Below are 14,334 nucleotides of genomic sequence, written 5' to 3' on the forward strand. Positions count from 1 at the left end.
GCCGCCTCAGGTGCGCTCGGCGCGGCCGCCTCAGGTGCGCTCGGCGCCGCCGGGGCCCGGCCCGCCGGAGGGGGCAGCGAGGCCCCGCATTAAGTCACAGAGGATGTGTCGGGGGCTACGATTTGATTTGGGGGGGAGAATCTAAAAATTATGTAGCTTTTAAATGTAAGATATAGGTGTCCATCGCATCATTTTGTCATGGAGGAAATACTAATGCAGTTTACTTACCCTCACCACTTGAGCAGCACGCTGAATCCTAATGGCATCAAACTGGTACTCGCCTGTTGCTGTTCCGATAACATACCAGCCTCAACAATCTCCCACTTGCTGTCTGCTAAGTTCCATAAAGCAACAGACCACGGCTGAACTAATAAAACCTTCCAGTAAAGTCCTGTTATTGTGCGTGGCAGTAACCTGATGGAGACTGCTGAAGTCTTTGTTTTCCAGCAATAGTATTTATTACTAATTCCCGATGTGAGACAGCTGCCTCCATAGCACGACTGACTAGCGCGTTCATGCTTTTTCATATTTTGCATAATTATCTTGGTTTAGCCTGATTAATAATATCCATAATTTTGAATAGACTATTGTAATGAGGTGGAAGGAGAAGAGCTTAGTTCTCCGAGTCTCGCAGTGAATGCACATTACCTGTCTAGTTCCACCAATAGACATTCCTGCTGTAAAGGGACRTACCCCAGTGTTTTGTGTAAGATGTTAAGTATTTGTGTTTCCTGGCGCTTAGCAATTGCATTGACCTGTGTCCTTTGATCACTTTTTGTTTCACAGAGGCATGGTTCCCGAGCAGAAGGGCCTTGCGCTGGAGGCAGCGATGCTGATAAGGTTCTACTGATTTTTCCATAGCTAACCTGGCTCTGACGCTTCCAATCCACCTTCATTCTTTCCTTCTCTTTTCAGTTAACCATCACAGCCATCTTTTGCCTTCTACATGACACGAACCAGCCATCAGCTAATCTTTTTATTTCTTTCTCCCATCATTTTATTTTATTCATATACTGTGCTTTTGTTTTTCCTCATCCATGTTTTTTGTGCAGAGTTCACATGAGACTCTGGACATAGTGGAGGAGAAGAAGCAGGCAGAGGTTGGGAGAGAAGAAGGAGTAGTCATAGACGAAACCAACAAAGGGAAAATGCAAGTTGCCACTGATGCTGGGGAGACGTGTAAGGTGGAGCTGCTCTCCAAAAAGGACTCGTCGTCATTGCCGTCAGATAGTAGCAGCAGCAGTAGTAGTGAGAGTGAGGATGAAGAGGTGGGAGAATACCAGCCACATCATAGGGCAATTGAGGAAGTCATCAGGGAAGAACAAGAAGAAGAAGAAGATGCAAACAGGAAAAAAGAGCACCAGGAAAAGATAAAGCAGCCTGTAGAAGCTCCAACAGAAGGCAGTAAACTAAATGTACCAGTTGAGCACGCAGCTCAAGTTGCAGCCGAAGCTTTGGCCCAGGAAAATGCAGTTACTGTAGCCACAGAAGAGAAGAAGGTCTCAGAGGAGGTGAAGCAAGACGTAGGAGAAGAGAAGGAGGAAGAGCAGCTCAGACTGAATGGAGATGTGTCTCATGTTGACATTGATGTTGCACCACAAATAATTTGTTGTTCAGAGGTAAATGGTAGAACAGTTTGACAACTAGATTAAGCAGAGAGGTTTCTCCGGGTGACAATATACCTGGCTTTCTTCTTCTCCTATTCTTCCAGCTCTTGAGGCATTCTGCAAGACTCAGATCATTTGGAAGGGGAAACCACTGAGAGCAGAGAAATTCTGTCTCCTTCAGTTTTGGTTTCTGGCTTTTTGCTGGAACTGGATGCAAATCAGCAGTAAAGCAAACCTTCCGAAGGCTGCCATCTCCTTTTGCCCTCCCCCTTAGTTTATATGCATGTACATAATATTATATTTTTGCATGTTTTTAATGTTTTAAGTCTTGTCTTGTCCATTTGTCAATTGTTTTTGACATGTCCATGACCTGTAATTGTGAGCAGAAAAGGAWTTGGAAAATGTCAGTCACAATTTTTTTGTACCTTTTTCCCCCTATTATCTGCTGCTGCTTTTTTTTTTTCTATTTTTGAAAAATATTTATGGATTTAGGGGTTAGCATAGTGTGGTTAGGAACTGGGTAGGTATTTGAAGGGAGTGCACATGTAATTATCTTAATGTGAGGCCTTCTAGAAGGCAAGAAGGCCACCTGTGTGTGCAAGTGTGTGAAATAAAGGTAAAGGTCTAGGAGCTTTTCCTAAGTGCCTTTGAAATCAATGGGAGATAGCACGTGATGCATCCAGCAGAAGGATAAAAGGCTTTACTTGTGCTCTTTTTTTAAGTTCTTGAACATAATTGAAAGTCTCTTGCAGTACCATAAGTCACGAGTTCATTGGCTTAGGGATCCCTTGTTAATCGCTGCCGCCTTGACGTTGTGGAGAACACAACTTGCAAACCTCTAAATGGGTAAAATCTCTTTTTGAGGTCAAAAGAGGCTGTTGATATCTAGACTTACTACAGTGGATGTATCCTGCTTAAAAACTAGAAGTTAAAGTTGTCTTTCTGATCCAGAAGGTAATACCTTTAGAAAGCAGGAGTTTTATGATATTTGCCTGAATTTTTAGTCCTTATTTGCAGTTGGACTAGTTGAGATGATACTTTTCCAGGTGAAGTCTGGTGTTAAGCTTATCTACCTGAGCTAGCTGTGAATTTCTTGTTTAATGGAACATTTATCCACGCTATTTTTTTTTCTGCTTACCCCGTTTCACACATTTTAAATAACTGTGGTGCAAGTTAGTTTTAGAAATTACTTTCTTATACATTAGCTGCTAGCAACTATGGCTAAGGCTATTAGGAGGTTAGATTTCCCTTTCACAGATGGGTACAACAACTAGAAAACTGYTTTATTAGTCCTTATTTCATTTTGTTTTTTATTTTTTTGCTTCTTGATTGGGAAAATGGTTTTAAATATTTATCTTACTGCTACGCTTTTGACAGAATTTTGGTTGACTTTTCTTAGTCCATTTCATATGCCTTTTTCTTATGTTTTTTGAATTATTTCTGTCTCTTGCACCACAGCCTCCCGTAGTGAAAACAGAGATGGTAACCATTTCGGATGCTTCACAGAGAACTGAAATCTCTACTAAAGAAGTTCCAATTGTTCAAACAGAGACTAAAACCATCACATATGAATCTCCACAGGTATAATAACTTGGTTATTTGGTGCATCGTTTGGTATTTGGTTTGCTAGTGAAGTTTTATGACACCCCTTTCTTGCTCGAATTAGAGATATAATGCCGATTCCTCTTCTATTAATACAAAAGAATAGCTGGTTTAAAATTGTCTGCAAATGTAAAACCATATTTACTGTTGGAAATTTGATTTAAATCTAATTGCCCCTGAAAAGAGCACTAACTTCAATCATAAATCTTGTCCAAGAGTAGAACGTGACTGTCTACACAATTCAGTAAACTTAATGACTTCTATTCAGATTTTTGGTTTTTAACTTTTCCATTTGAACTGAAGATTTAAATGTACATTCAGTGATTTAAAAAAGTGCAGTTTTTCAAATTAAAACATTTTAAAGGCCAAAATATGAAAAAAAAACCCCATCTTTTTTTTCTTCTTGCAGTTTGATGGCAGTACGGGCGGCAATGCTGGTGTGCTGCTAAGTGCACAGACAATTACATCAGAATCAATTTCCACTACCACAACTACCCACATCACAAAGGTAAGATGGTTAATGTCTCTCTGAACTGAAAAAAAATAAACAAAAACCCTCCCAAAATGTCTAATGTAGCTCCTCAGACCTCTCTTCTGCTAAACAAAGCTGACTTAAAATGGACTGGATTCATTTTAGGCATGTGGAGTGAGTTGACTTTCCAGCAGAGAAGGCTGAATAAGGGAGAGCACCTGGGAAGAGGAAGGGAAGGGTAGAGAAATGTGAAGTGTTTCCGTACTTCATATGGGCCTGATTACAGATATTAAGTGAGGTGTTTGGACCTAGATTTTTACAGACTCATTCTGTTCTTCACTGTGTACAATCTTGGAAAACAAAATTGATCTGTTTGGGGTCCACAGGAGCCCCGTTAATGGAATCTGTCATGAGGATGGACAGACACGGCTGTATTTTCAGCCTCGGTGTTGTACCTSCTTACCCTGTTGCTTCCAACACAGATTTAAAAACAAGTCATAGTGTTAGGTGGCTTTTGCAAACAAATGTCTTTGGGGGTTGAATTAGGTCCTTTCTATCTGTCTCTTCACAGTATGTTAGAAYTACCAGGTGTTATTTTTATTCATCACTGCAAGTATTTCTAAAAATTTAAAAGATGTGCACTCACMACAGAGTTTTAATCTCATGTCTCTAAACTCTTAGCATAGTTTTCCAAGAAGATTACAGAAAGCGTTATTTGAATTAAAGAAAAAGGGARGAGGAAAAATGTAAGGTAAAAGTTTGRGGTATTTTTCCTGCCAAGATAAGAAGCTTCATATCACCACAGAATGGAACAGTAACTCACTGCATCAGTGGATTAGTTTTGCAAACAAATAATCTAAAGAGAAATTTGCATTTGCAGAAGAACCTTGGAGAGATGGTATTGGAAAATTATGAGATGAAAGTCACCCAACAGAAATTGAACTTAAAATACGATGTTTTAATAGACGGATTAATTGGCAGTTCCTCTTTTTGCATTCATTACCCACCAGCATCTTTATTGAATAAAATATGCCTTAACCATTCAAAATTTAGAAGTGGAATTTTCTTGTTAAGTGAGGATGGGAAAAAATGTTTCATTTAGGAAGCAACTGTTTAAAAATATTTCAGTCATTTCAAAAAGGACTTGGAAGGTCATAATGTAGCAGTTCATCTTTGCTTGAGGACTGCTGGTCACTGATTCAAAAGGCTTTATAAGCTTTCACTATTGATATAGGAACTTGAAAAAATTGAAATGCTATTTTTCTAGTGATGTTCTTGAAAGAATCATCTTGAAACTTTTCTAATACAGTCAGTGCTTTAAGAACTACTTTATTCTTTTCTGTCATGCAGGACTATTTAAAAAAGCATAGGGTTTGATTTCTTTCCAGAATATTTCTCTAAGCAAACCATTTTCAATCGTTAGAGTGAGATAGGAAGAAACAAAGCACAATTTTTTCCATCTGAGATGTGAAATATGTTGACAACATGACACTAGGGCGCATGAACTCAGAACTGAAAAAGAGAACATCTTGGAATATGATGGTTTGGGGTTACCTAGAGACTGAGAAGAGTCCCTTGCTAGAAGGGTGAAAACCAAAGAAGAATCCTGCAGTTGTCTCCTGCCAGACTTATTTGATGAAGGAGATTGGACCTCCCATTTGTATTTGCTTCTGGATGTGTTCAAACTTCGGTTTAAAAACACAGAAGCAATCCTCCTTGCTTGATGTGTTTTCTTTTTTTTTTTTCCAAGTTTTTCTTATCACTACAATGTATGTAACTGAGGGGAGGAAAAAAAAAAAAAAGGATGGCTTAACTTAAAACCAAAAATGTTTACTGCTAGTCCTCTTCCTCATTATATGGAATAACTCTAAAGATGTTTTCTTGTTTTTGTGCCATCTGTAGATGGTAAAAGGTGGGGTATCAGAAACAAGAATTGAGAAGCGCATTGTCATTACTGGAGATGCAGATATTGACCATGATGAGGTGAGTATGCGAGCTGTTAACAGCTACAGTGTGCTGCTAACAGTCCAGTGATTTAGAAGTTCTTTCAAAGATAAAAAGCAGGAAGAAGCTAAAGAAGCTGAAGATCAGAATATGAAGAATCAGATAGATGCTAAGATAGCCGATTGCAGCAAAGTTGTTTCTAATTGTGTTTTGTGAATGAGGACTCTTCGGCGTATAACYGAGGAAAGAACATTTGCAGCTTTGCATTGCAGATCACATGAGTGGATTTCCTTCGCCCTTTAAAGTGGTTACATGTTCTGGAATCGTACTGCCTAGTACTTTTTTTCTCCATTTGGCAGGAAGAGCGTTACTACAGTCTTGAAACATCAATCTAGATGGGCAGGAGTCTCTCGTGTTTTGTGTCAGCAGCATTTAAATGCAAAATTCACTTTGAATGAAACTCTTGAAATATATTAAGGCATCAACTACTGGAGTTCAAAAATAATAGTGTTTCCTCTGTATGTGCAAAATTGTGTATGATGAAAGAAATGTAATTGTGGATTCATTGGAGCTTTATATAAGTATCTTTGATCCTTATCACAAAGTTGGTTGCATTTTTTTATGGTCTTAGAAGAAAGTTAATATCACTTCTGTCTGCTCAGCTAGCTGAATTTAAGAAGTACACAGACAAAACTTTGAGAAAGTGTAATTAGATATTTTTTGGAATGACAAAATTAATTGACAGTCAATGAAAAAATACATATTAAAAAGCCTACCGTCTACATAAAACTGCAGTGAATCCAACTCTAACTTTATGGTAGCTACCCAAATCAACAGGATTTAATTTAACTTTTCAGGTGTAATATAGTGAGAGCTTTCAGTAGATCTCATTTCAGATTTTGATGCGCCTCTGGAAATTGTCTCATGACAAACTCAATCTTTTTGAAGCTTGTAATTAAATGACAGAGCTGGCTCGCATTAGGCTCGGCTTTTGTCTGCCTTGACACACCTTTAACGTACTTAGGATGTTTGAAAAGGTCAGACAATACTTAGTACTTAATTTGAGTTTCAGAATACAAATGATTCATACACTTCCTGTGATACAGGGATGAAGGACTTTAATCAAACCACAAATGATGAAGAAATATTCAGAACAGCCGTTCTTAAATCTGAAGCGCCAATTCTTTTAAATTTCACTTGTCCTGCATAGAATGCATTTAGTGTATCTCACAAACTAATAAAAAAGATTACAGTTAATACAAGAGCAAACATTGATATTGTTCCAGTGCATTATATATTCTTCTGTACATGTTTTCCTAATGTCTTCAAATTCCTTGTCTGATAATCATTAAGGTGGCAAATGTTGATGTTCTCCCAATTTTCTACCAAAGTTCTACCACCTATGGCTCAGGAACTTTTCACATTTTTAAACTAACATCCATCTACTTGTTGCATCATATTTTTCTTCCTGGTTCTAGTATATATTGCCTAGCTGTAATACATATTGCCTAGCTTGAGACTAGGCTGACTGTGAGTTTGTTGTTGCCATGCAGTACCTTTGCCAGCTCCTTTCAGCGTCTTCTGATGTCTTTTGTTGTTCCATCAGAAATGCACCTGGCCAAAATAAGTCTCAGAGGAAGGAACGGGAGCTCTTGTGTGTGCTCTGCCTCAGAGGTGCACTTCTGTGGTTGGCTATGAAGCCTGAGGTGCATTGACACACCTCTTAAGAAAATAAAATTTCTTAAAACGTGGAGAAAGGATTAAAAAAGAAACTGGCCACCTATGTTTATACTTCCCTCAGTTAAGCTAGAGAAGTTTGTCTTAAACTAGTAAGGGGAGGAAAAGGAGGTTCTTGTTCTGAGAAGGATATGCCTAGATCTTCTCCTGGAGTTTCAGCAAGGTATTTAGACCAGATAGCAAAGAATTTTTTATTTGGAAAGATGAGGGAAACTTTTGYTTCTGTTACTGCTTTGTCTTTATTTGCCAAATCTTTTGTAAAAGTTCTGAAACTTCATGTATAAGAGTCATTTCCCCTGAAATRAACTAAACATTTACTTTATGTCAATGATAATGGTACTTGCTGGAGWTTTCAGTAAGTCTACTAAACCTTTCTTTTAATACTGGGGAAAGAGGAGGGAAGGAAGAGGGATGCTCTTTTGTTCATTTGTTCAATGGCGGGCTTCCAGATGCAGGAATTTAGAGATCTGAGTAAGTGTTATGAAAACTTCCAGTGTAGCTCATCTGCACTCCACCAATCCCCCCGTGAATATATTTTTGCAGCCATTTAAGTCATATTTCATATATTTTTTGTAGGCCCTGGCACAGGCAATCAAAGAAGCCAAAGAACAGCACCCGGACATGTCTGTCACGAGAGTAGTGGTGCACAAAGAAACTGAACTTGCTGAGGAAGATGAAGAGTAAACTCAAAATGCCATCAAGCAAATATTTCAGGTAAACCTTCAATGTGAAATAGATTCAATAACATATACGTGTAAGTAACATAGTTTGAAAAAGTAGCATCAATTTTCTGTTCTATTCTGTGTTCTGATGGGCTTGACAAATACTGGGACTTGTTGGTGTGTGTGCTTTCACAAACTGGTGCAATGGAACGTGCACTTAAGTATAAGAACTGATCTTAAGTCCCCACTCACATAAATTTGAAATTTTCTTTCAAGTATCTCCCAGTTTTATTACAGTGCTCTCCATATGGCATTTCCTATGACGTTTGGTCAAGCCACTGTAGTTTATCAGAAGTGAATTTGGGCCGTTTCTGTAAAATACAAAGCATATGTCATGTTTCTTTTTTATACCGGTACAATTACAGAGAGGAGTTAAATGCTTTGCATATTGAAGTTTTAAAGCCTCTCTTCAGGTGAAAGAAATATATTAAAGAATGACAGTTTACTAGGCCCTCATTCAGTTGGTGTATTCTTCGATTCCAGCGTATTGGGATTTGAGGCTGGAGTTTTTCTCTGTTGGTGTATGTGCAATAAAAAGAAAAAAAAAAAAAGACTCCAGGCCTCCCCCGCGCTGCAGGGCAGAAGCGTCGCCTCCTCTCCCTGCTCGTGACAAGGCAGCCGGGGATGCTGCTGGCCACCCTCACCCCAAGGGCACATTGCTGGCCCCTGTGCAGCTGGTGCACTAGGATTCCCACGTCGTCTTCTGCARAGCTGCCGCCTCTAGCGTGTTGTGGTGCCTGGTGTTGGTCCTGCCCAGGTGCAGGACTTTGTATCTCCTATTGCACAACTTCATGAGGTCCCTCCCTGCCCGTTTCTCCAGCTTGTCAAGGGCCCCCCAAAAGGCAGGACAAGTGTCTCRTCTGTCAGTCACTCCTCTCAGGTGTTGGTGTCACCTGCAAATTGCCATTATGAAAGAATTGGAGTCTTCCTGAACTGCTAAGCAATCACAAACACCCTGGCTACCGCTAGTCATTTCAGGAGGTACCCTGAACTCCTGCAACATACAGCGTGCATAGGCTGACAGTATTGAATGCTATGGAGAAGTCCAAGAGGATCAAGGTAGGATGTCGATAACTTCAGCCCGCAGGCAGAAAGATTATCTGCCTTTACCATTAAAGTGATGCAAGTTGTTGGTATCAGAGGCCTTCTGCTAGACCTGAGATGTTGTTTCAAGCAACCTGAATTTACAAATTACTGACCTTTTCTCTCAGCTTTCTGTGAGCTTGCTCAGAAGCTGTAGTTTTTACAGGGCACTAGAGCTAAGCTTGAGCTCCCCTCTGAAAATTGCTCTAGTTGTGCGATTACTTGAAAAAGTAATTAATAAGCTTGGCTCATAATTTATATAATCCAGGAAGAAAACGGATCAGGTTTGGAAGGGGTAGGTTAACACTACCTCACCTGCTGGGTGTTAATGTTAGAAACGGTGGAAATATCAAAGGGCTCTTTTGGTGGACACGAACGATTCTGGCCTTTTTAGAGCATTTCAAAAGCTGCAGCCGCTCTGCCCGCCTTGCCCAGCTGTCAGGAGCTTAAAGCACCCTGTGGTGGGCCTGGCAGACGCTTCCTTGTGTGCGTGTGCCAGCTACATCAAAGTGCGTGGAGAAGAAAGGCTTCCTTTACCTTGAGTGGGTTGAAGAGTGATGGAGTGGGTAGGGGGTTGAGGGTTGTTTTGTGTTCTTTGGGTTTGCTTTTTATCCGAGGCTAAGGTGACCAAGTCACCAAAAATAAAGAGCTGCTCAGGATGCCCTGTATGTTGTCACTGTCATTTCTTATTTCAGCGTTCGGCTGCATTTGCTTTGTAGCTTCGTTGCTTAGTAACACTGGAAACTGTGGAAAACTCATAGCCTGTGGGCTCCAGCTTGGTTTGGAAAATACAGGAGATGACATGGAGCTACACTGAGCTGTAGGGTAGTCATGGCTGGACAAGGCCCCACATGACATAACTGCAAATATAGTTCTAGATAATGGGGTTCAGGCATTTGAATTACTCTGTGACTGTGGATTATTTGTTTCYAAGGTAATGAAAACTCTGTCCTAGCTATAGCTACAGCAGTGATCCTTGTGGAACTTTATTGTCTGTAATAAAAATGAGAAATCCTACACTTGGATGCTCAAGGATTATTGTTTGAAAGAGTTACATTTACCCATTTACTGCATTGTGGGTTAAACTTTTCAGTAAACCATGTGAGAGGCGAGCTCTTAAAACAGCAGGGGAAATTTTGAGTGGGGAATCCCTTCTCCCCTCCCCATTCCCTCCCATTTCCAAAACCCTCAAGACATTCCAAAACATTTGGAATCTGATGATGTGCAATGCACACCTTTCCTCATGGACGTGTGTACAATCTTGGCACTCGCTCCTTGTTTTCTTACAGAGATAGAAGTAACGACAGTGACCGCGATCATGAGCGTGAAGAGCCGTGACCACCCCAAGCCGTCTGTGGGATTCAGCAGCGCCTCGCGGCGAGGACCAGGCTTTCCAGACTCACCTGCCAATACCAAACACCACCTTGACATCTGCGGTCTATGTTCCCTTGCAGTCTGACTTGTTTATTTTTTATAACCACTTAACAAGCTTAGGGTTTTTTATGATGTTTTAGAGGATTTCATCTTTTTTGCACACATACTTGCCACTTTCAAAACCAATTTCCTGACTACATGAAAGTGAACAAAAAATATGATGTGGTCAACGTTGTTCACTGGAGCAGGCGATAGCTGTGCAGAAAGGAGGGTCTTAACTAATTTAGATAGGGTTTTTTTTCCAGATATTTCAAATGAAATCTCTTACTGGAGTAATTTACAGATTTTTTTATTRTTTTTCAGATTATTCAGGTATATATATGGTATCACATAACAAAGTTTTTTATAACAGTAAAACATTTCCTAAAATTTGACAAAATATATTTCTTTGGATAAATTTTGTACTGGTCTATCTGTAACTCCTCCTGTTCTAAGGATCTCCTCTTCTCTGTGGGACAGACATAGTGTGGCAGTCTGTAGAGGAGAAGGAGTACAGAGAAATTTCTTCTGACTGAGCACTGTGTTTTAAAAAACTTTCGCACTTTGGTGCCAATGCTCAACTCGATAGACGCTTTGCAGTCTGCAACATTCCAGATAAGGAAAGAAGGAAGAACAAAGTATCCAAGTTTCCTTCTCTTCTTCCAACAAGAGATGATATAGGCAGCTTAAAACCTTAGTGCTTTTTTTTTTTCTTACTGTGTCCAAGCTTCAACACTTCCATTATTTGAATACATGTGTAGAATACTCGCTTTCTATTAAACCTCACTGTCTACATGTTAGAACTGACATTTCTGTTATTGAGGACGTATGTGTTTCAGATGCTTTGTCTAATGAATTAATGCAGGTTTGTAGGATACTGAGCAAAACTGAGTGATGGATTCCATTCATAAAGTAGTAAGGCAGTGATATCGTTTGGTGCAGACCACCATTGAGAAAACCTGTTACTGATGGATATTTTTATTTGGGGCGATTTTTTTTTTTTTTTTTTTTTTTTTTTTTTTTTTTTGCTGTTGACTCTGTGTATAGTTAAAATGCCAAATTAGATTTATAGCAGCTTGAAGTTCTATTAAGTGATATTCTGCTTTCTGTAATTCTGTTTATAAAATAAAGTTGTTTATTCTCTGCTACTTGACTTTTGGCACTCAGGCATAAATTTGAGAGATACTTAAGGTGAGCAAATCGGTTTGAGATAACGGCAGTTTTAGAGGCCACCAAACCTTGAAAAGTAGGGAATTGATACGAAGTAGATCTTCAGGTTTACCTGAAAGTTTCCGTGATCTGCCGGCTCCTGCTAGAGTGTCATGTGTTTCTCCCAGTGAACATCCTGGTTTCTGGGTCTCAAAAAAGAAATCTTTAGATGCCAAACCCACATGGGGCAATAGTCCACGTATGGAAGTGCCCCGTAGTCTGAGTTCTTTCAGTGAGGGTGCACTGTGACCTTCAAGTAACACCAAATCATAATAATCGTAATACTTCTCAATACACCTGTTTTTTTTAATCTCCTCTGCACGGTGTATTTRCTGTTGGTGCTGCTCCTGTTCTTGCTTGCTGCTCTGTGTCGACACGCCGGCTTAACTCTAATTCATGCTACATTTGGTTTCATGTAAGCTGAATAACATAAGTCAACAGTAACCAAAAAGTTAATTTATATACACATATAGATTTTCTTAATTAYATCCCAGTGCATATAGGTGTATGTAATTAAGACCTGAAAAACAGCAAGTAATTATTTATTATTCATCTGCTTTTCAAAAATAAATGCGTTCTCCCTTTCAAACGAAGGAGAAGAACCCAAGCAACTAATAACACGAGGGAAGAAGAATTACTGTGCGTGAATAGAGAGACTGGCAAGTAAGTAGCACATTATGTATAGGTAAGAGGAGGTCTAAATGGGGAGATAAGATTTTTAGCGAACATCTTCATGAATTTTTCATACAAAAGTATGTAAGAAAAGACTATAAAATCTTTGAGGTGTTTTTGATGTGGTATAATAGTTGCAGAATTGAGTTTGATCTTTGATTTGTTAGACACTAGATCGATATTGTTGTTTTTATTGCAATTGTATTTAACCCTTCAAAATGCAAATATAATATTCCTAAACTATTATTTTCACTGCGAGCCGTATTTCTTCAAATACTAACCTGAACCTTATGTCAGGAACAAGTGAGTGGTGCCTTCAGGCCAGCATAGTTAGTGTGTAGCTATCACTGCCATTAATTAAACACATACTAATTAAATCATCTCTGACATGTAGAAAAACTCTTATCTCCCAAGTGTGGCCAGTCCTAAAATTACTCTAGGCTTACCGATTCTGGTTGCAAATAAATACTCAAATATTCTAGAATACTGTGCAATTCTGATTATTTTATGCTTTTTATATCTGTAGCAAATAGAGTATTGCAACACCTACAGCAAAACAAATTGTGGTCAAGACACTTCATAAACTAGCCTTACAGTAATTAAGCAGTTTCAAATATAATTGCAATCTCTCTTAATGAAAATCTGGAAAAGGTATTTTAGTAATTAATTCTGCTTTAATTACTGCTGCAGAAAAGTGAGTCATGTGGATCCTTCATAAAAATACCTAATATATGGTGGGAGGATTTTAATAATAAAGTGTTGGGAATGTTCTGTGCATTGTTTCCTGGATTAAGGTTTAATAAAGGATAAGCAAGTAACTCGAGTGACAGATTGTTTCAGAACAACAACAGATCTATTGCCCAAAGCTATGAGCAACTGCAACATGAAGTGTTTCTTGAAATGTTCTATTATTGGAGAGCTCAAGCACAGTGACAACTTTCAGACTGTGATAGAAATCTGCAGGTGAAATGAAATATGAAGACAAGGATCAGAGTCTGAGATCTGATGTAGATCAGAATGATCCTTGCCTGTGCGCTTGGCCACGATCAGTGAAGAGTTCTTAGCTTTCAGGCGTGTTTACTGAGGAATGGGGGCTGCTTGCAGCAAAGGTTGACGTGACTGCACAACAAAGGAAAGTCTGAAGCAATTTTGATTTTCAGGATGCTCTGTTATTTGTCATGCACTGGGTTTTTACAAGCGCTGGGATTAATATTAATACTAAGTTACAGTGTGGCTGATGCTTGGAGTGCTCRTTCTGTTTGAAATGGTACAGGGGCTTTTGGAGGTAAGTTTGTCCCAGAGGCTGGACGGGGCCCGGCTGCGTGAGCGACTCTTCCAGAATCCTGTCTCTGACTGAGGTTGGTAGCAGGTGCCTGGACATCTGTGTAAGAGCCAACTACATTCTGGAGGACATTCTAGGTAGTAGTACTTTACCAGAAGAACTTCTTCTAACACTTACCGGTCCATTTCTAAGACTTGGTGGCCTTTTGTGTTTTTCTAGCCTGATAGTTTTTTGTTTTATGCTTGAATTTGCGTATTACTTTTTAAAAACTTCCTGTGGCATGCATTTTCAGCATTTCACCTATCACTTAGGGAGAAACAAAACAAACAAGCAAAAAAAACCCTCTTTGATTTATTTTGAACCTGCCTTCTGCTAGCTTCATCTCRTGTCTCCATTGTATGTAGTAGAAGGGATACCCAAAGAGGAAGGTTTGGAAGTTTATACTTTCCCCAGGCAGAAGCTAATCCAGAGTTGTGATCATTCTTGCTACCTTTATCTTTTGTACAGTAGATTGAGACATTGAAGTCTCTTCTGAGACATGGCAAGGAAGCAGTCACAGATAAGCAGGAAGAGGGACATGTTAAACATGAT

General features: G+C 39.3%; 1 protein-coding gene across 8 annotated transcripts in view; it reads left to right on the forward strand.

Moving 5' to 3' along the window:
* EPB41L2 (erythrocyte membrane protein band 4.1 like 2) overlaps positions 1-11,553 on the forward strand; it is a 93,330-nt gene extending 81,777 nt beyond the window's left edge. For 5 of the 8 annotated variants that reach the window (XM_026039274.1, XM_026039265.1, XM_026039267.1 and 2 more), the window contains 7 exons: positions 787-840; positions 1,053-1,619; positions 3,066-3,188; positions 3,619-3,717; positions 5,584-5,664; positions 7,939-8,076; positions 10,457-11,553. In XM_026039274.1, the coding sequence (XP_025895059.1) occupies positions 787-840; positions 1,053-1,619; positions 3,066-3,188; positions 3,619-3,717; positions 5,584-5,664; positions 7,939-8,046 (1,032 nt within the window). In that variant the 3' untranslated portion in view covers positions 8,047-8,076; positions 10,457-11,553. The remainder of the gene's footprint in view (positions 1-786; positions 841-1,052; positions 1,620-3,065; positions 3,189-3,618; positions 3,718-5,583; positions 5,665-7,938; positions 8,077-10,456) is intronic. The other 3 variants (XM_026039272.1, XM_026039271.1, XM_026039273.1) reach the window with 3 other exon arrangements.
* The last annotated feature ends 2,781 nt before the right edge of the window (positions 11,554-14,334 follow it).

Source organism: Nothoprocta perdicaria, unplaced genomic scaffold (assembly GCF_003342845.1).
Source record: "Nothoprocta perdicaria isolate Ctin4 unplaced genomic scaffold, notPer1 scaffold_226, whole genome shotgun sequence".
Classification (NCBI taxonomy): Eukaryota; Metazoa; Chordata; class Aves; order Tinamiformes; family Tinamidae; genus Nothoprocta; species Nothoprocta perdicaria.